General features: G+C 42.1%; 1 protein-coding gene across 1 annotated transcript in view; it reads right to left on the reverse strand.

The window, feature by feature from the left end:
• The window catches only part of ctnna2 (catenin (cadherin-associated protein), alpha 2), a 376545-nt gene that overhangs the window by 297305 nt on the left and 56404 nt on the right, over nucleotides 1-22836 (reverse strand). Inside the window, exons 3-4 of the mRNA XM_079999605.1 lie at nucleotides 7431-7626; nucleotides 996-1162 (exon numbers count right to left, since the gene is read on the reverse strand). Of these exons, the coding sequence (XP_079855731.1) occupies nucleotides 996-1162; nucleotides 7431-7626 (363 nt within the window). The remainder of the gene's footprint in view (nucleotides 1-995; nucleotides 1163-7430; nucleotides 7627-22836) is intronic.

The following is a 22836-nucleotide window of genomic DNA, read 5'->3' on the forward strand; positions in this document are numbered from 1 at the left end:
TCTTCATATTCCTTCGATAATACTGGTGACTAACAGTGTAGAGGAATTTCAACATCAGCAGATGTGGCATGTCTTCACTTTCCATCAAACTGTTTGCTAAACAACCAGCTGGATTGAAAACTGATCGGCTCGGCAGCATTTTAAGTAATAGTGGAGGGTCTAAATGACTATCAACAGCTACTTCATATCCTGTCCAACCACCTTTCGAGTAGTTTCAAACAGTGGAAATCTAAGTGGAATAACCTCAAAACAAGAAGCTTTAAGAATCATTTTTATAATACGGTACTTCACAATGTGAACATTTAAATTAAAATAATCACACAAGCACAAAAAAGGCGATAGACAATAAAGTTTTGCCAGCTAAGGGCTCCCATATTCATTCATTCATTCCAGCAACCTCAATCGTTATGCAAGGCCATTCTTATCCCAAACTACTTTCTGTACCTAATGAAAGTGCCGACCAAGCTGTAATGAAAAGAAGGAAGGGGGGATAACTTTTAAGTGGCCTTTAATGGCCAGCATACACTGGCTGCGCAAAGCTCCACTGTGGACATCAAAAGCACATTTTGTCCGTGTGTGTGTATGTGTGTTAGTGTTTTTATGAAATTCTATTGAACATTTATGTCGTATTGATGGAGTTATTACAATGACTATCAATATGGGACTAATATTACAAACAGAGCATCTACAACTGGCCACGGAAGGTGTGAAACCACCATGTCTAGTGAATCCTCCCATGGATTGTGAATGGAGCAATGTTTACAGATGCATAGGAGCAGAAAGCCCCTCCTCGCCTCATCTATATGCTAATGCAAGCATAGGATGGGATAAAGGGGATCATCGCTAACATAACAACATGGAGGGATAAACAGAGGTGAGAGCAAAAAGGCCCTTCCCGAGCACCTGACCAGCAGCCCACTTAACCAACCCTAATCCTAGCCAGTATCGTGCATGAATCAATCTGTTTGATTGAATGAACGATCAGGATGACTTACGATCTTGAGGTGGGCGAGCAGCCTCATGACGTCGGCCATGTCGGCAAGGATAAGCAGACGCGTCACGGCGGAGAGCAGGGCGCGCGCCGCCCTCACCATGGTGCCACGCTTCACCGAGGAGCAGGGGTCGTCGGCGAACTCGGACGAGGCCACGCGCATCGTCTCACCTGAAGATCGGGAGCGAGAGAGAGCGGATGAAGTTGATGAGTATGATGATTACTGGTGTTGTTATATGGAGAAGTTAAATCCCTGGAAACCTGGGAAATAGCGGCGACAATTTCACTTCCCATGCTGCACTAATCTTTCAGAGGCCAGATGATAAGTGAACAGTGAAGTAGCGTGAGCATTGAACAAAAACAGACACTTAAACCCCTACATGCACATGCCACGCACACACACGCACAGACGTGTGTATGCATAACTCTGTCTAGCCAATGATGATAACGGGCCAGAGTGACAGTTGAGTGGAGTCTGATTACTGAGTCCTTGTGCAGTCTGAAATGAGAATCTATAATTACATCAGAACTAGATGAAGGCAGATGAGCTCTTGGTGACAAAGAGGATAAGAGAGAGGGGGTGGGGGTACAATGACCCTAGTAGGGAGAAAACCACTGGTTTCTAGGGATGGAAAATATTCCAATGATATCTAGCCTCTAAAATATACGTATTATCTTAGAATTGTGGGTTTGAGTATGTTATCCAATAGTACAAATTCTTAAATGCGGTATTCTCAAACACAGTGCGACAGTGTCATGGTTGGAATTACGGGGGGGGTGTTGAGGGGGTCTGACCCCCCTAATTAAGACTTGGACCGCACCAAAAGAGATAAAAACGACATATTCATGCCTGGAAGAAACTTGTAATACAATTTGAGACACCCCTAAAGTGGACCATGCCATTACGCTGAGCATCGCGCTCCACGAAGCAGCTCCACAGTGGAGGGCGCGATCCGCAATGTAAAATTAAAAACAAGCAGAACAGCAAGGCACTCGGCTCTGCCGCTCAGCTCTGTGCAGCAGACAAACAAAGAGACTGGGGGTGATGGAGTGTGACACTTTATGACCTCATCATCAAATTCTACTAAGCGGGGCAATTTGTGACATTGTCATTGAATATGATTATGTGCTCCATGCTGGGTCGAGACGAGGAACAGCAGCAAGTGATGCTGCGTTCCATGGGAACCTAGAAAACAGTTATTTGCGTCTGTAGGAAGTGATGCTGCGTTTCACGGGACTCAGAAAACTGTAATTCGTGTCGGTAGTCCCAAGGTCTGTTATCTTGGTGCTTTTCCACCGCATGATACCGGCTGAACTCCGGCGAATGAATGAGGAGAATGAATTGCTGCAACTATACTGGATCCACATATTCCCATTCACTCTGTGGGATCGGCAGTGAAACCCTGCTTTCCCATGACTGTGAATAAGTCTCAGGGGCATCCACTACACCAGGGGTGGCCAACCAGTCAGAGACTAAGAGCCACTTTTTTTACTGTGTTACTGCAAAGAGCCACATCATACACATGGGCACACATGAACATCACCCCATCCCTTCCTCACACACACACACACACACACACAGACCTCTGCTCAGCCAGATTTATTGTAAATGTCACACACCAACATGATAATGACAGAAATTGACTCCTAGCCCCCGCGACCCGACTAAGGATAATCGGTTGAAGATGGATGGATGGATGGATGGAGTACTAAGACCACAGGCCAGTTATTTTCACCAATTAACATTGTGTGCACTGTCTCACACACACAAACTCTCAGTTCAACCAAGTCCACAAACAAAAATATAACATTGTGTGCACTGTCTCGCACACACAAACTCTCAGTTCAAAAAGTACTGTTGTTTATTTATTCATAGAGGGGGGAATTGGACTTCGGGTTTAATGATAAGGATGTATTTTTTTCATGTTGGGTCAATTTATTCAATAGTGTCCCTTAAACCCTAACCTTTAAGAATCAGTTTTGGCTCTTGCCGACCATACACAATCTGATGCTTTGGCCATCCACATATACCTGGGACTAGGTGTTCCGGAGCCCCGGCCACATTTTTGAAAAAAAAAAAGTAAGTACTGTAAGTACTGAAAGTACTGCGTTTCCGCGGTATACCTCTCAGTTCAACCAAGTCCACAAACAAAAATATAATAATTAACAATAGCGTTTTTCTCTTACTATGCATGTTGCTTAGTGGGACTTCTGGCATTCCTTGTCTTGAACAATGCTCTTCAAATCTGGCTTGAATTCCGTTGTTGCCACTCGAAGCAATTCTTTCACATGGGTCTCATTGACAGTATCTTAAGCGCAGCCCGTTTGACATTGGGGCATTTTTCCATTGGCACACTTTTCCAGAACTCAATGGTCCCTTCCCTTAAAGCAGCTTTCAGTCGGTCCTCCTCCTGCAGCTCGCGAGTCGCGACACACACACACACACACACACACACACACACCCCTCCAGCCTTCACAGTTCTCCATCGGAGATGTTCGATACGCAACGCAATTCACCGGCCGATCCATCTTATATGTTGACTACTAACCATGTCAATAGTGTTGAAAATAAACTTCCAAATCTTTTTGAATCTTATTTGGTATTTTATTAGTCCTAATGCCGCGTTAGACGCGTTCCAGGCGACTGGAACGCGTCTATACGTTGACTTTGTATGGAGGCGCGCCGCCCCGGCGCTTTTGGTGTAAACGCGGCATTAGGACTAATAAAACAGGCGTTAATGGGACATGACTCCTGCTGCTGTCCGCTTTGAGTAAATGAGGAAGTGATCCGCGGTGGAAAACGAGTGATATCTCATAGCGATTTTATAATCACAATAGGGAATGAATGGCTGCGATCTTTTTTTTTCTGAGTTTTTGACGCTTGTCATGTGAAAGAGCCGCATGAAACCAGCCAAAGAGCCGCATGAGGCTCGCGAGCCGCGGGTTGGCCAGGCCTGCACTACACCGTGTTGGCGTCTTCTGCACAAGAGACTTCTTCAGCCACAGTCAGTTCTACGCTACGTGGCGGCCAGCAGGGTTGGCAGATCAAGCAGGCTTCACATTGTTGCTCAAGATGAGAGATACTTAAGAAGTGCCTCTTACTCAGAAATGTTGTTTATGAAAAGGTGCTGATGAGATAAAGGGATGTAAATGTAAAGGATTTACATTCCGCATAAACAGGATAAAAGCATTGACAGAAGAAACCTGGACCCGACTGATCCTCTTCAAGTTCTAATATGTCCATATTTTCAAAATGAGTGCTTATTTTTTCATTGCAAAGTAGTCCTTACATTTAGTTAAAGTATGCCACTTTGAACGAGCATGCATGGGTAACTATAAAGGCAGGAACCTCTGTCTAAATGTCCTTTGATCATCATGTCCTTCGGTTATCTCGACAACCATTCATCCAATCAACTTTACACTTGCAGGGGTGTATTGCTGGGGACCCAAGGGCTTGCAATTTGGACACGCGACACGTGTCCAAACTTTCAATAAAGAGCGAACAGCAAGCCAGCAGGCGGCGGGGCTTCAGGGTTCTGTGACTGAGTCACAAGGAGTGTCTTTCCATGGCGTATGACTTTAACCGGCAGTTTAATCTTTCATTGTGGAACACAGGACTAAATCATTGACATTTTGTTAAATTGTGCCAATCAAATGTCTTACAATGTCTTACATTTTGAACAGGCATGCGCTAGTTCATTCAAATTTAAGAATATTTAATGACTTTTAGGACCTAATATGTGTAAAACTGGATTAACCCTGTCATCCAGTGTTGATTTTGTTTGAAGTGGTAATCCACTCTAATTAAGATGGGCAATTTTTAATTAAGACTCATTTGGTTGAAACAGTATCCTTTTTTTTTGTTATACTTATTTCATTTCTCACACTCTAAATCAAGTGGAATTCTAATGTCCGTGTTACTGGAGGTTATGTTTCGTACCTGTATGTAACTGATCTATTTCACGCCTGAGAAGAGCTGAACGCTATTCTTGTCAAAGTCAGTCTTGAGCTTTCACGAGCGGCAGAGTGATGCTGACAGTGCAGGATAAAGAATATGACGACAACATACACCTGACCTCTTTTGCTGATGTGGGTATCGAACACAAAATCCAATTCCATTCCAGGGACAAACATTTGACAGGCTCGCTGTAAAGGCTCATTGACTTTGCGGTCAAAAGCACGGAGGAGAAAACACTTTTTCTTGACAACAAATGACTTGACGTTAAATAAAACAACCCTGGAAACCACGAGCAAAACTTTGCATGGCTTGTCCAAAACTAGCAAGGTTTGTTCCTCAAAATATTTGAGGTGTTCCACAAGGTACAACATCACAGACAGGTGACTTTGCAGTAACAACTGGTGAATCAAGAGTCAGAACTTTGGGGTACAAAAGTTAAGTCAATAACTATCTGTCAGGACATTATATCTTATTTTAATTTAACTTCTCTTAATCCTTTCGCTGTTCCCCAAATCAATAATTTCTTCATCGAACTGACCACTCTGGCCTGTAGTGTTGTTAATTTAACTACGGACCCCTGACAAATACATACATCCATGTGTCTGAACTAAAGACGCATGGATGTTTTCTTTAAAAATGTCCATTTGGGTACCAAATTAGCACGTGATCCATCAGGTTTTATTGCTGTGGTTTAGTCCAAGACACATTAGATCTGGAGCAACATGCAGCATACATAGAGAACATGCAGCATACAGAGAGGATCCTTGAGATCCAGAAAATGTTCTCTTATCGGTGCGCCCTCGCAGCTATCTAATTTACACGCACCAAAAGACATTAACATCAGTACTCTCTTAATAATTATGCAATTTTTAAGAGAGATTGCTTTCTTCTGATTGCATTGCTCTTGTATGGTTTTATTCCTGCGTTGAAGACTGAATTAATGGTGAGAACATGAATAAAACTGCTGCTTTGGTCCGAAAAACAAGGTAACGTCAAAGGTGCGCATCCTCAACAAATAATTAGGGCAGATTATGAGGTTGTATGATCAAGCAAAAGCCCGGTGCTGGGTTGATTAAGTTAATAACTCTTAAGGAGAGAAAGAGGCAGGAGGAGAAAGCGAAAAAGAAAATATTCTTCACTAACATTCTTATTGCAAAATAACAGAAAATAATGTCGTAAACTGGATATTCCATTGAAGTCCTCCGACATTCTCTATTTTTAATTTAAATATATAATTTATATTATCTTTCACCATGTCCTCTAAACTAACCAAAATTATTCTTACCCGTGGCTTTGATAAAAGATTAATGCAAGATATTCTTCAAATGGATACATGAGGCCGCTCATTTATGATGAGCAAAATTAATGCCAGCAATATCAGCCCAGTTGAATTGTGCGCTAAATATGTTATGTTATGTTATGTTATATGTGATTTAGTAGGAGTATAAGGTCGTAGGAGTGTGTGACAGGCGAGGAAGCGTGGTTAGGCCACATATACAAGTGACGGGACTGGCTTGGCTACACGGTGGCACGCAGCTGTACCGGGTCTGCCCGATCAGCCTCTTTAGCGCTGATTGGTCGGACCCGGCTGGGAGAGTTTCTTATATATGTTGTCCTGTCAGTGGGGGGTGCAGGACGTGGAACGGTGCAGGACATGGAAACCCCTGCGGACCAGATTGTGACCGGGAAAAACAGACATTGATTATTAATAAAACCCTTGCAACGTCGGCGCTCTACTACCAGAAAGAAACACGGGAGGTATACATATAAATATTCAATCAGAATAAAAATGGAGGTCAACAAATGTAACAAATTCTAGGTGCGCACAATCCTGAATCATTCAGTCTCTAAAACATATTCGTAGGAGGTCTAAAAATAGCACCTAAACCCTGTAAATATGTCTTCAGGAAGGGTCATCACTCTTTTTTTCCCTTCTTTGTAGAAAATAAATGAGCACTTTACTGGAATACATAAAAATTGGATATGACATCTGAATATGATTGGGTACGTACTGCTTTGCTTTAAGTGTACAAATTAGAAAGAAATTAGACATTTTTTTAATTGATTTTTTGTTGTTCAAATTGTCTTCTCCCCAAAAAAAAAAAAAAGCAAAAAACAAAACAAGGAAACAAAGGCAAGAAGCAAAAAATAAAACATGGTGAAACCAAGTAAGAATCAATCGCCTCTTACATGGGCTCCAACAAGCTCCAAAGTCATGCAGAGTCATCGCAGCCTAAACAGCCTTCAAGCTCATGATGAAACATTCTAGAAAATCTTAAGTGAAGTCTGTACACACAGTATAGTCTAGTCAACAACCATTTTATGAAGATGGAGGAAAATAAATATGGAGTCGAGGTAGCCTAGCAGGTTTAGCTATCTACTTATCTTCTTCAGTAACTAGTAGGAAAAAGCAGGGGGTCTTGCAGGGGGTCTGGAAAGGCAAGCATGGGGGCCTGGAAGAAGAAGAGTGGACTAGCTGACCTTGCTTGCGAACATCCTCCACAGCAGCGATGAGCTCCTCTTTGAGGTCCTGGCTGTCTTTGGCGATCTGCTCGCCCTTTTCCAGGAAGTTCTGGGTGGCCTGCTCGACAGACACGGCCAGCACGTGGGCCTTCTTGGAGCGTCCCTTCTTCTTACTGGATGGCCCTTTGTTACTGGTGTTCACCAGAGTGGTCACCTGCAAGAAAGGGGGTGGGGTGAGATTAGACAAGTAATAACTGTCAGAAAATGATGGATTTTATTTGTATTTTAAAAGTATCCTGCAGTTCAAGCTAAACATGCAGTTTTGCCGCATTTATACAGAGAGAGGCTTGTTATGGTAGGGTCACACCGCCAGCGACTGATCTATTGGTCAGGGGCGACACCATAGGTATATTCAGACTAGCCCTCCACTCCATGGTGAATCATTTGTCATTAGCATAAATTTTGATTTGCACTTCAAGTCGTTCTTCTTTATTGCATGAACATGAACCTCATGGGGAATATCGGCGGCCACCGAAATCACCTTCCACGCGTCATTTGCATTATGAGTCCCTGTACATAGTCAGGCACTTATAATGTCGAATGGGCAACCCAGGCACCACCACGACCAGCTTCTCCATTTTCCATTCCACCAATAGCCAGCAATAGCGTATCGACCCTCCTACTGGCGCCCATCACTGCTAATTTGCATAAAGTTGAAGTCTGCTCATCTTTCCTTGTCACCGTGAAGCCCTGAGCTCGTTGCCGGTCGTAGCTCTGCCCCTTGCAGCTGGATGAAGCACAGCTCCATTTGAAATGAATAGCAGCCTACGGTCAGTCGCCTGTCACGATCGCTGTTAAACCATGAAGTTACGGAGCAAATCATTTAAGAGAACAAAAATATCCCATGTACACCAAATTTAAAGTGAGTAGATGTGAAATTGAAACCAAAAATGTCCACACATTGGATATTTAATATTATATATTTGATAGTATTTTGATCAACCTATCTGATAGTCCTTGACTTTTTACATGTACATACTTTATGTATTGCTGCTCAGCTCCCTATCTTGAAATGATACTGACATAAACACGTATTTATATTTATTTACAAGCCTAAAGGATTTGTAACTTTTTGAGATTGTTCTTCAAGAGATAAGACAGTCAGATAGAAAAAAAAACATATTACAATATTACTGTAAAGTAAATATTTGATGCAATTTGAACTTCATAGACTGTTCTAGCTGTTCTAATCAATGTCTCTGTTCCTTTCCTCTGTTTGGTCAGAGTCAAATCACAAATGATCATTTGTCAAATATTTATAAAATAAATGACAAGTTATCGATATCAAGGTATCCCAGAAATACCGTGATATTTGATTTAGTCAATGTTGCAAATGTAGCTGCAGTAGGTGTCAGCAATACAAGATGTATCACAATCAACACTTTCATATGTGAGGTTTTACAGCAACATAAGCCAATTAGCAAAGTTCCAAGGAGGACAAATTATATGTACATTGCTCACAAAAGCTGCAGAATTACTTAATTTGTGAATATGCCAAACATGGACAAACTGCCTTGGCAAAGAGGCTCAGTGGACACAAGTTGAAGCTCACTGTTGTGGATAGAAGGACACTTTATAAGATAGTGGATGAATACCAAGTACAACCGTAGAAATTCCCCATTCCGAATCAGCACGTCTTTAACGATGAGGTCTAGCACTCAGGCGAGGGCAAAAGCAAGGACAAGACGTCCACCCTGAAATGGGAAAAAACCTTCAGCTGTCAAGTTGTGGCATCACCAGTAACCTATTTTTTATCAAATAAATGTAGGTGACAATCGTCAAAGTGTTAAAATCAAATAACACAAAATAACATGTCAAGCCTGTGGAAAATGTGAATCTCAATAGCATGTCATGTATTGATGGTTCAGAAACTCCCCATTATCTGACATTCAAAAAACTCCTTTAAAAAGAAAGTTTACTTTAAAACTAATTAACAGAGGCTGTCAGACGATACCTTTAAATCACCAAGCGCTGAGGACTGGCGTGATCCAACATGATTAATTATTGCTGCCTGTCAATGATTCATTAGACTCCATTAACAAGTGAAGCCAAGTCTATTTCCTCTGGACTGAACTCGTCAGTTTGTGGGCGTCGCTCTGAAACTCAAACAGTGCAAAAATCATGCACTCTTTTTTCCTAGTTTAATTGCAGAGTCTTCAGCGGCAAATCAAATTGGGCAACTACGTAATATTATTAGTTTGCGAAATGTACTTGAAATTCCATTTCAATCTTTGCCCACCGTTAAAAGCTACTAAGAGCAAAGTTATGTTCTGTCAAGGCTGCATCGCAGAAGTGCCTCTTGAACCACTATAAGAACTTTAATGATGTGTATCTACTGTATATTCATCATATATTTAGGAATACGAGTGCTGACTCTGAGCCAGTGTTTCTCTTCCAATATTATTAGCCGGTTCTTTTTCTATGCTTTATTACCTTTAGAACCTACATAGTCTGACCTGAGAGCTAACTTTGAAGCCATGTGCTTTCAATCAAATATTCTGCCAGACATCGCATCATGGCTGGCTTCAGCTGACACAGTGCTCATTGGGAAGCCCATTAGCTTGTTTATTTCATTAAAAGCTTTCGGAAATCAATAAAGCACAGGCGCACACACACGCACACACGCGCGCGCACACACACACACACACACACACACACGCACACGCACGCACAACGACACAAGCACTGGACAAGAAGGTGCAACCAGCTGTATTCATATCCAAGTTCTTCGTAGCCTTCACTGTTATAGATGTTTCACAGTAAACTGTATCCTGGACAGCTCTCATCGATTAAACAGCAACAGGGAGGTTTCCACTCCGCTGGTACGGCTCTTCTGCTCTATGGCCTGTTCAATACATCTCACTAAGCTACTCTCAATAACTCTCTTCCAACATTTTGATAGAAAACCCAAATAAGGCTTATCAATAAGGCTTCCTCTGCAGAAAAGGCCTGTGTTTCCAAACTGCTTCCATGTGATCCACATGTTGATGATCCCCATACACCTTTCCTCTTTAAAAGTCCCCATCAGTGAGTAATTTCAGTAAATTGAATTTTCACACTGGGATGAAGAGATTTCAGGCCGGGCTTTCGGTTAATCATATAATTGCACAGCGCAATTATACAGATTCTACAGTTTGTAGAGTCAACCGGTCCTCAAAACCGGTCCTCCTCGTAACTAATATATCGAAATTCAGACCAGTCAATCTAGAATAGGCACGGCTTGGCTGTCTTCAGAGCTTGTCAAGTTGCTGCATGGACCTGGGCTGAAAAAGAAACTTAAAAAACTGAATGTATATTTAATAACACATGTAGTGGCCTGAGAGAAAGCATTTCCAGACACACTCTTTACTATTATTACAATTTCCATCATGGTTGTGCGCACACACGCCTTGCTGAACACCCTGCACAACAGGCACCTGTCAATGCACACAAACCAAGAATAGCTTTTATTTTAGTGTTTTGTCTCTCAAGAGCATAATCTGGACACTTTAAGAAACAATAAAAGAACACGGCAATTTTGCAGCAACCTAAAGAAAGCTCACAAATGAGAAGAAAAACAGCTTGCAAATCACATAATGTTTCATAAGTATTGTCTCTTATGAGTGTTGCATTCTGGAAGTGGAAAAGAAAAACATTGCCACTGCGACTGGGTTAGATTACAACATTTTTCGGAGCAAAAACTGTACTTAAACTCGAGGGAACGCTGAGCCACTCTTCTTAAATTCATGAACACAGTGAGCACAGAAATCCATAAAAATTAGAAGTGACGTGTTTAAAAAGGGGAGAAAAGGAAGGCTGAAAAAAGATGCTTCCTGAACAGACTACAATGGCGCAAGTTGTCCTGTGTCCTTCACTGAAGGTAAAAAAAATATATGCAACCCCTTCGCAGTCACGGATGCTGTTGCCGCTGTTATTGTAAGAGTGGATACTATTTAAATCAATATAAAGTCAGAGTAAATTACAGGATGTCCCTGGGACAGCTCATAGATTTTCCTGTCAAACGTAGTGCACGCTCCCATCAAAATGACAACACTGAATTGAAGAGAAGAATGCACCGCAGGGGAGGGAGGAGAGCCGCCCGCAGCTCATCTCAAACTAACAATGCAAAGCCATGCCATACACCATTGAAAGGATACCTAGTTAGCGGGCGCGTGTCGACGGGGTCGCAGAGGGTGCCCGAGCACCTGCCCCTTTGCCTCTTGATGTCCATGGTGTCCTATTTATCAGGCTTGTTTTTTCTTCTTGTTTATTTTCGGGGGATTTATTGCGTGAATGGGCGTCATAATTTGGTTGGAAACAGCTGCATTCTATATAGACTAAAAGAGCCAGAAAAGAGCGTCCCAAACCGACATACCCCAGTTTTGGTCGGACGGTTGGAAGGGAGGGTGCCGATGGGGGGGGGGGAGCATTTTTTTTTTGTTTGTTTTTCAATTTCAATTTTTTGTTTGAATATAAATTGTCAACTTTGGATACAATACAATAATATATCCCCAAATAATAGCCATAATGAAGCGGGGGCCACTGTGTGGTTTTAGTGGGAAAAAAGAAGACAATAACTCCTTTCCCTACATAATTTTATATAATCATGGAAAGATAACAGCGCAGCATCAATAGTGTTTTGATGAGTCGCATGTTCCAGAATAAATGACTTTGTTTAGCCGGTAAGAAAGGGGAGAAGAGAAAGTCTAGACACCTTGCAGGTAGTGGGTTTATCTTCTGGACAAGATATGAATATTCATGAGTGACGTGTTCTGAACGCATCCTCATTAGTTCAATCCAAACTAGTCTTTATTGGTGGAATTGATGTAGGAAGCTCACGCCACGACTGTAGCGTGAGAGAAACTGATAGACAGAATGCATACAGTATGTGGGTTAAAATTCAACAGGTTATGCTTGAAATAGCATTATAAAATCTTCTTCCATGTGCCTTTTTTTACTTTTGCGTGCGTGTGTGTGTGCGTGAAGAAGTAGAGGAGGAAGGGGAGCAAACAGGCAGATCGCAGGGCCTATAGCAATGCAGCCAAATGACAAATCGAGTGTCGCAAAGTCATTTTGTGCATGGCTATGTTGAAATATTGACATGAACAAGGTACACTTTAATAGCGAACAAAAATAACATTCGCTTAATGTGAAAAAAGGCCTAAGTCCGAAATAGCAAAAAAGCAAGGAACTGAAAAGCGAAGCAGAAACAGAACATGGAGGGAGAGTTTGCAGAATTAAATGAAGCTGTCCATGGTAATGTGAGCCTGCTTAATTCATCATGTAAGAGAAAATAAAACAAATTCAGTGCCCGAGCCAGGGAGCCGTGCCCTTTTCTGCTCGTTATAGGCCCTGTGCCAGACCATTCATCATGTGTACTAGGAAGTGCGCCCAGAGCTTTATGAAAACACACAACAGGTTTCTGTACATACAGCGACGAGTGTCACTCTCTCAGCCCTTACATCCCCCAAGACCAAGCCCGACCCTTGTTGTGTTTTGTATTTCCTAACTCATATGAAACCACATGAATGAAAGTAAATTTTAACGTAGTTAAAACTCAAGAAAATCAGTGAAGCCCAAACTGATCATTACAAACAAATAACATTATTTGGATGTGATAAATACAGCTCCAGATTCAATTCATGTTTGTAGAAGTAATGATTAAAAACACTTTTTTTTCCTCCTATTCCTTTTAACTTTAGTCGTCGACAGGGAACAGTTAACCGGCGATCTATAACTAATTATTCTGAGACAGCGTCGTAGCTAACCTTTGCTTCTGGCCTGGACAATTGTTTTGCCTTGCCATCCCATTTTGTTGCTGATCAATAACATTAAATGCCTGGTGGCCGCTGGCCTCCAGGGCCCCAGCCAGTGGAACATCCACTCTGTAGTGAGTCCTTGCGGACATACACGGTCATTTAATTTTCTGCCTTCAGCTTCCTGGACTGACATTCAACGGATGAGAGAATGAGAGAGGCGTGTCAACTGCCCCAACATTGACGGGAGTGTGTGTGTGCAGCACAATATACCCCTCTGCACAGAGCGCAAACACACACCCACCCACACACACACACGGACGCACATACACACACCTGCACACGCACACGCACGCACACGCACACCCACACACAGTTCCTGTAATATCCCCATGACCTTTGCCCTACCAGTGAGTAGTATACATAACTCCCCCTGATGAATAATAGATGAGGCCATTTAAGCTCTTGTGTAAAGGGCATAATGTGTGCCAAACCTCAAGGGAACAAACCAGGGAGGGGGATCTTCCGCATGCCCCCCGCCCCGTTTCCTTTTGACTGGCTAACGCTTTGTGAAGCAGTTGAATCAATGTGCTAGAGAGATGCAGGGAGGACACTATGGGAAGCTGTTTGTATGTGCTAGCTAGCCGCTATGATGACTGCGGCCCAGTGTGTTTGGTTTATGGAACAATAGTTCCACCGCTCCATCACTGTCCGACTGACCAGGAGCAGGCACACACTCACACAGTGTGATGCGGTGGAGGGGAAGGTCAGATGTCAGGTCTAATGAGTGCAGAGTGAGATGAGGACAGCGAGAGGGTAATGGGTCTGCTGCAGAGCAATGACCCTCCCTTCAACTCCCGCAGAGCGTCATGAGGTCACATCTCCACTAACATTGAGAGGGGAGTCAGCTTCCCAAACACTCCAGACACATTTGGTGTCTCGGGGAAAAGGAAAGGAAAGTCCCAGGAGGACAAAATGTTTGCTTTAAGACACCCTGTTGAGCAGTGAATCTCTACCTTTTTTTCCAATATCGATGACACTCAATGGATCCTGTTTTATAGGATTTTGTCCCTGGGATCCCAATCTCAAAAGATTTATATTGGTAGAAATAATTTATTCCATACTTCCATCCTGTCTATATACGGTGCAGTACAGTTAGAGAGACAACGGTGAAACTAGTATCAAAACAGTCATTATTGTACTTTACCTAGTGAAGCCAATTTGTAAATGAAATAATGTTGAAGTTCACATTTGGCAAAGGACCTCCAGGAACCTCTTAAAGGACGCCTTGGGCTCCCCTGACGCCGCGTTGGGAATCAGTGCTGTAGACAACCCATTTAGAAGTTTGCAGCCACTGAAGTGTAACTCCGTCTGGAGTAACGTGGGTAAAGATTGAAACTTCAATGGGTTTCGAGGCAGCAGACCTCACTTTGCAAAACAGCAGAGTTTCGAAGTTTTACTGGTAGAAACAGAACATTACATAATCATGTTAACACTGAAACGGATTGATGAGATGTCTCAAGACATGATTCTATTTCGATATACTGACATGTTGTACTTAATGAGAAATGCTGCCTACGTTTCAGGGTTTACCACCTGACGTGTCCTGTGGTATTTAAAGGAACAAATTCAGTCAATAAAGAATAAGAATACTGTACCTCAGTTCATTTGTGAAGATGGTGGTGTTTCATTGAAGTGGAAAATGGTTGCATAACTTCCACACATTGTATTGATATTACAATTTTATAATCAATTCAGAAATACAATAGTCACCATAGTTCAATAGAATTGTATCATTACACAAGCCAAACAGTGGCTTAGTGCGCACCATTCATCCAGAAGAACACAACAGCACAATCAGCAGTGGTGACACTCGCCGTCCACAGAAAGGAAGCCTTTGTGTTTGCATAGCGCCGGCTGAGCCTCGCGCCGCAGCGTTCATTCACCCTTTCATTTGAAGCTTGAAAAAAGTAACAAATGAAAAACACAGTGAATGAGTCCCACTCCCCCACTTCCAAGCCCTCATATTTACAAACCCTCTTATTTTACATCCTTTCTAAATTATCAGCTCCCCCTATCCTCTCTGTTATCCTTACCACAGCTGTCACTTTTTCTCTGATCCCAGTGTACCACTTGATTCGAACAGTCAAGGTTCAAGCCGTGATGCGACTTTAAAAAGCGAAACAACAAAAAACAAAGATTATAAACAATGTTCAAAGAGTCAGAGGCGGGAGGAGGAAAGCGAGAAAGCTGGAGTGCCTCGAAGGGCTGAGTCGTACCGAGTCCCCTGATTTTCCCAAATCCATCTGGGGATCCGGTTGTGCTCTAGCAGACCGCGGCGTCTCCCACGCCGATTCAAGCTTTGTGCCGCCGTGCCGGTGGTCACGCACCGACGCTAAAGTCTCACCCATTGCCCTCCATTTGGGATTTGATCCAGATATCAACCCAAAGCACCCTTGGGGGTCACATTGCTATCTACAGAGGAAAGCAAACCACTGCTCCAGAGGAAGAATGTGATCCTGCCCACATTGAGCTCACTAGTAAGCAAAGTGCTGTACATAATATGTATTTAGTGTGTAAAAACCTAATTTCCACAACCATTCTGAAGCTGAAATGTGGTTATGGTTTGCGTTTCCATCAGCGGGGAAGCTGGAATCATCACTGTTTATTTATTGACGTATCAATATCTTCTACCACTGGGAAAAAAAAAAGGTTTTATTTCCAATATTCACAATATGACTGCTGAAAATGGCTTGCAGACCTGCCAACCTTGGGAAAATAGTTGAAGTACCACAATAGTGTAACAGGGAGTGTCCGTGATGTGTGAGTCACTGCAGCTACACATGACTCCATCAGCTATTGACACCGTAGCCGTCTCGTAACGAGGATAATCACATTGTATGTGAGCTACTTCAGCTAACTAGATACAGTATAATAGTTCATATCATTAGGATATACCCCTTGAAATGCATCATCTCGTAAAGTTACCCAACATGTTTACCAACCACAGATGCACCGATCGCAATTTTCTTGGCCGATTCAGATTCCTGATTTTTTTGAATGTCTGACCTGCTGATTCAGATTTTCATTCAATTGTATGTTCATAATAAAACATTGACTATTGAATAACTTTTACATTGTCGTCCAATCATTCTGAGTTTATATCTGTGATCGGAAAAATCCAATTTTCTCATCATTTGGTCTAATTTGGTATATCTGTTGGACGTCAATGACAAATACATCATGTGATCTGATCACATTCACGTGGTTGGACAGCTGCACATACGGCGATCAGTTACCACAATAGCGAGATTGGGACAGTGTGTTTACTACTGTTCATTATTCAATATGGAACAAAAATAGAACATGAAACTGTTCCTGAATTCCAATAAAATAAAATATGGGACTGTCAGTATAATGCAACCTCTGTCACTTTTAGTAGGACATATATAACTAACATGGAAATGTCAAGTTCAAACTTCAAATGAAAGTCTCTTTCATTTTTAAGTGCAAATATAACTTCTATTATATGTACAGTATATGGTACTCGCCATTCCAAAATAAGTTGCAATCATTACAAAAAAAAGGTAATAATAAATGGCTGACTCTTCCCACTCTGGTTCACTGGAAGTCCTTCTTCCCTCACCGTGCATTAAACCAACTGAATCAAGTGGAACGACTAGTTTTACTGAGTGACTCGTCAAGAACAATAACAATTACAAATACTTTTTTGTTTTGTTTTTAACCTGTGCTGTCAAACAGAGTATTTGTATGTCATTGCATCTAGGACAGAGTTAGTCTGCAAGTGGAGTTCAACTTCTCAACCTGCAATGCAACTCTATATTAATTCTTAACTCATCAAGAACTGCTGCAATAACTCTGTCCTGTGGACGACCTGTAGGATGACAAGAGCACAGCTTTTTGTTATACAGAACCACCACCAATCCCCCACTTTGGAGAACTATTTTACTATGTTTGGGTCTATGAACTAATCACTACCCTAAGAGGGGGAGAATCACCACGGGTGGGACAAATAAACATAGAAACAAGCAACAAGATGCACATGGAAAAACATAAATATCGGATGACAACATGTAATCGAAAAAACAGTTAATTAATTCCAGGGGAAAAAAAAGTAAAGGACGAAGAAAAGGAGAGGGATGCAACCAGGAGGGTGTCGGGGTGTTTTCAAAGCAGGTAGAGTCTAGTGTCCACCAGTGGTTGTACAGGACTTATCCCAATTGGTTCTGGTGTATATGGTCGGTTGTAGCGCCTCCAAGCAGCGGAAAGGGCCCCAAACACCACACGGCTGCAGGAGAGCACCCCACCTACAGCCACAGAAGACCCCCCGGCCCCCAGAAAAGCCGGAGGCCCGCGGAACAACCCCCACACCCAGCCCCGAGGAGCATAACCCATTCCCAGGGAGCACAAGGAGACCCCGCACCACTGAGGCGCACACATACAACCCAACCCCAAGTGCAGGCACAAGATGCAGCCGTCGGACCCGGAGACAGGTCCCGCGCGACAGACCAACACCCCGTCCGAACCGCCCACCCTGCAGGCGAGCCAGCGGGGTCCCCATGCCCACCGGCACCCCGCGCAAGAGCGAGGCCCGCCCCACCGCAGCCGACCAGATGCCCCACCCGGCCGCGAGCGCCGAGCACCCATCCACGTAGCCAAGTGTGCTCAGTGCAGGGCACCCTATAATTACAATTACAATCTTTGTAATTGTAATTGTCTTTGTTCTCTTTGTTTACCTTGAAGTACCTCAAAACAGCCGACATTTTCTTTCTTTCGGTGTCTTTTTTTGAGCGTCAACTACGCAACTATGTTATATTATGTTGTATCAGGTATGAGTATCAGAGCCTTTTTATGAGACGTCTTAATTTGACGGACACAGAATCAGATATATTTGACAGTTATTGACCGGTCAACGGTCATTGTTTTGTATTGACTGATTATTTTCCGTAATTAAATTACATATGTAATAATATATTTCTTTGCATAGTTTCAGCTGGCGTTTCGTACCCGCGTATTTTAATCAAGAATTGCGTGGTTGGTACACAAAATGTGTGCACTGAGCTCTTCTCATCCATAGTTATTTTTAATAAATTTAACTTCTTATCCCTTTCTTGACCTGCACCTGAATTTCCCCACAGGGTTTAATAAAATTTAAACTTATCTTATCTCGAAAAGCAGGTCATAACACTGAGCTGACCAAGCTACCCACAGAAAAAATGTTTGGAAACAATTGCGTAAGAATTGCATACAAATAAATTGAATACTGGTTAAAAAAAAAAAACTTTAACGGCTAATTAAAATGATTGATTTGCTGAAGGAGATTATCTTTTGCCCTCAACAGAACTCTTGACTTTTAACGTGCATTTCTGGGATGAGCAAATTCACAAATATCTAACAGACAACTTTGAAACGTCAATTCCTCAGTGAAGACGACGCCAGCGAGTCCTCATTTCCTTTTTGCGTGACAGGCCTTCAGGTTTTCACATAATCTGCGGAACAAAATGCCAGAATGTCACCCTTCCAGAATGCTGCCACCTTCAAAGAAAATTGTATAACACAATCTTTTTTTTTTCTTTCGTCATTTTTAGTGCTGCCTAGTGAGTCATCCAATCACTCATAATAACAGGTAAGGAATCATACATTTTTTCCCCAATTACTCTTCATTGCTGCCCCTTGAAAAGCTATTCAGCTTTTTTTCTAAGCTATTCAGAGTTCTTTTTAAACTCAAAGTGGTAAAAACTAGACACATTTTGTCACATCATCTTTCTGCTTCTCCTGCGAGGTCTGGAAGCTGCGCTCTGTCGCTGCTCAGTGTGTGTGCTGTCTACTGTGTTTACAAGCACAGCCTGTCCATGAGGCAGGGGTGGGGCTTTTATCTATATCGACAAACGTGATTGGTTCAAGGTGAAAGGTCAGCTTTGGATCGTCCAAACTGATTGGCTTTCCATTGCAACTTGCCAAACGCGGAAATTAACAGAATTTTTTTTTCTCTAAATGATCGAGTCTATTTTATTTTGACATCGAGGAAAAAAATATGGTGATGATTATCGTGATTGTTTTATCGCCCAGCACTAATTGAATTGTGCTCAGAGGGAATTATTTTCGTCGGACATTATAAAGATTTAAATATGTCGGGACTTCAACAGATTTTCCCCGACAAAAACCGGTAATAGCCAGATAATGGAAATGCTGCAGTAAACACACATGGATGAAGAACAGCTTAACGCAAAGCCAGAAACGACTCTTCACTGGGGATCTTAGATTGTACACGCAACACACAAACAAAATGACATCATCAGCAAAGCTGAACTTGTGCATAATGAATGGATGTTCTGTAAATGGGTCACAAAAAGCTTTAATCTTGGCTTTGTTGTACCTGCGTATTTGTCAACAAAGAACTTAAAATGAACTTATCTGAGTTTTGGATCGTACTCAGACCCAGCGGCATGTTTTTCCTTGTGTCATTGATCACCTCCTCATTACAAGTTCAGCGACTGGACATTTAACGCAAAATTAACATTGGGGGAAATACGTTACAGTTTACATATCATAAACACTCACGACACTGGCACTGCAAATTCTCTGCTGCAGCTTCCATAGAAGAAACCAAAACATCTGGTGGAAACCTGAAAGGGAATCTAACAGGCAGCTTTAAAAACGTGGATTTTTGCCGGTGCCACCTTTGACCACTGGAAGCTGAGAGGTCTTTTCGGCGATCTGTGTGGTAGCCATTGTTAAACAACCTGCCCTGAGGAACGCCGACAGTTATCCTTTTCAGCCTTAAATGATGGAGTGCAGGCAATAGGTTATTTAGAATGGGCCTTAGTTCTTCCCTGCAACTTCAGTGCCACAGGGGCACAATGATTAATCAATGTTAAATTTTGGCAGAAAGTCTCTTTCTCAACACCTTTACAGTTCAAAGAATAGATGTTGATATTTGCAAAGATATTGTAAGAGCTCTTCTAAAACAAATGTTAACACTGTAGAACAATCTTCTATCATGTAGAAAATGCCATGACTGAACTTAATTATTATTGTGTGTGTGTGTGCGCGCATGTGTGTGTGTGTGTGTGTGTGTGTGTGTGTGTGTGTGTGTGTGTGCAATCAACTGTACATAGTGCCGGGATGAAATATTTAAAACACTAACTAAAGTATTTACGAGGCGTGCTTCTACGCATCTAAATTGACGTACTTCCCTGCAATGTTTCCCCATGGAGAAGCATCTTAACTCATTTTGAACACTCCAGCCGCCCTTTGTCGAAGGAGGAAACGGTCGTGTGCAAAATAAGATAACACTAGCGAGACACGACACACTATTGAAGAGGTGTACCTTCTTCGCTCATAAACTATTCGTGGTAACTTGGCCTTATTTTGTTGCGTTTTCTCTCATATTATCGGACACGGCACGAAAAGATTCCATGGTAATGCAAAATGCTCACAGATGAAATTTAACGAAGGCCTGGAAAAAGGTAAAGAGACAAGGAAAGGACCACAAACAGATGCCCGGACACGTGCCAGCGGATTTTCTTGTGTGTGTGTTTGTGTGTGTGTGTGTGTGTGTGCAAAGCAGAAGGGAGGTGCCAGGAAACAATGCTGGCTGCTGTCGAACGGATTCATCCTGATCTCCTCATCTGTGCTGACTAGTCCCAAGTGGAATTAGTAAATCTTGTGAATTCCAACAAGCTCTCTCTCGCTCTCTCTCTCTCTCTCTCTCTCTCTCTCTCTCTCTCTCTCTCTCCCTCTCTCCCTCCCTCTCCCTCGCTCTCACACACACGCACTAGTTCTGTCCTGTTAGGATCCCAGTTTGGCTTAGTTCTGCTGCAAACGAGGACCGTGCATGATGTTCAGTTCTTATCTTACTAACCTACGGTGCGTGTTGTTTTGTTGGATTAGAAAACTGGTCGCAGGAGTGAAGTACGTGCTGCTTCCCCCCTAAAAAAAATGTGTGCCGACTGAACTCACTGCACAATACACACACCGCAACAGAGATTAAGAGTGTTGATTGCAAGTCCAGGTGAAATTGATTGAGCGCCGCTCTCCTCCTTGTGACGACCTTGGAGCCTCATCTGCTGCCGGCGATGCTCACTCGCATGATTAGACTGGTGGCCCTCACATCATTATCATAGCTAGAGCACCTCTCTGTCTCGCCACTATTTTATGAAAACCTCTTTGCTGGACTAAAAAAGAAAATGTATAGTGTTAAACTGTTTCCATTTCCAAGTGATTTGAAAATTGTAATTACTATTACATTTCTTATTTGTTCTGTGAAATATTTTTGTAATTCATCTTGGTAGGTCATTTGTGTATCAAATGAGAAAATATATATAGAATCGAATCGTGCGCCATCTAATCAATATCGGATTGAATAGATATTGAATGGAATACCCTTTGACCCATCAAAATCAAATTAAATCGTGAAATCTTTCCCAATACTCAGCCCTGGTTTCTCTTAATCCAATTGATTGTCTCAAGAGTGTACAAACAAAGGCTGAATTGCATCGTGCACCTCTACTTGAGAGCCCATTCGTACATTTGTGTCTGCCTTGAAAACACAACTATTTCAAATACCAAAAGAAAAAAAACCTTCATACTCCACAAATGGAAACAAATGTGATGAGTTTGGGGAAGGCCTCTGAAGAGGATCTCTCGGAGTGGGGTGTGTGCATCGTGCCAAACTGCAGTTAATCAAAAAGGTATGATTAAAGTCTTCGGAGAGGAGCACAGGCTTGTCTGCTTAAACAATACTCCAAATCTTGTGGTTGGAAATCTGAATCCAATATGAACTCAGAGAGCTCAAAGCGTCTAAGGTAACACCTCACACATCCAAAGGCTATTCACGCTTACCACCCTACTGAAACATGTACAAGTGCCATTGATTATTCATTTTGTTGGCTGTGACATTAATTAGTTTGGACATTTGAACTCTCTGAAATATAAACAAATTTAACTCCAGTCACTGCAGCTGTGTCAACATAACTACAATATTGGCTTGAGTATGAGTATGGATATTTGCTGTGTATTTCAGCAATATGCATTTTTTTGGCCTGTGTGCATTTCATAGGAAAGCTGATGAAAGCCTTGGTTAAGGATTGTGAAGCCAAGCGGGCATATTTAGGTTTTCTCTAATGAGCTGCACAGCACAGAGCATTAGCTATCTCTGTCCATGGTCTCCTTAGGAACGGAACCGGGTTATTAAATATTAATATAGCTGAATGGATGTGAATATTGAATATTGAGAGGAATACCAAATTCAGATTGGGCGCAGGGGAGTTAAGCATTAGAGTCATAACATCATAACCGTGTAATTTGTGGTTTAAATGAATATTAACATTCCCATTAATTATATTGTTGATACCGTACTTAACATTTGGCCCAGAAACAGCAATGAGCCACATAATATTGGGTATGATTAGAACAATTTAATGACCCCAAACTGTCACCCCTACTACTGTACCTCGGGCTCTAGCATTCCGGTTAATACCTGTTCATATTTGATCATTTGTTTCCCCATGTACCGGTACCTCCATAAATAACAAAGCATTACACCTAATAATGAAGCCAGATTTTGGTCATTAATTGCTTTAGGTTTTCTCTCAAATAAAGACTTG

Source organism: Zeus faber, assembly GCF_960531495.2.
Source record: "Zeus faber genome assembly, chromosome: 4".
In the NCBI taxonomy this organism is placed as follows: Eukaryota; Metazoa; Chordata; class Actinopteri; order Zeiformes; family Zeidae; genus Zeus; species Zeus faber.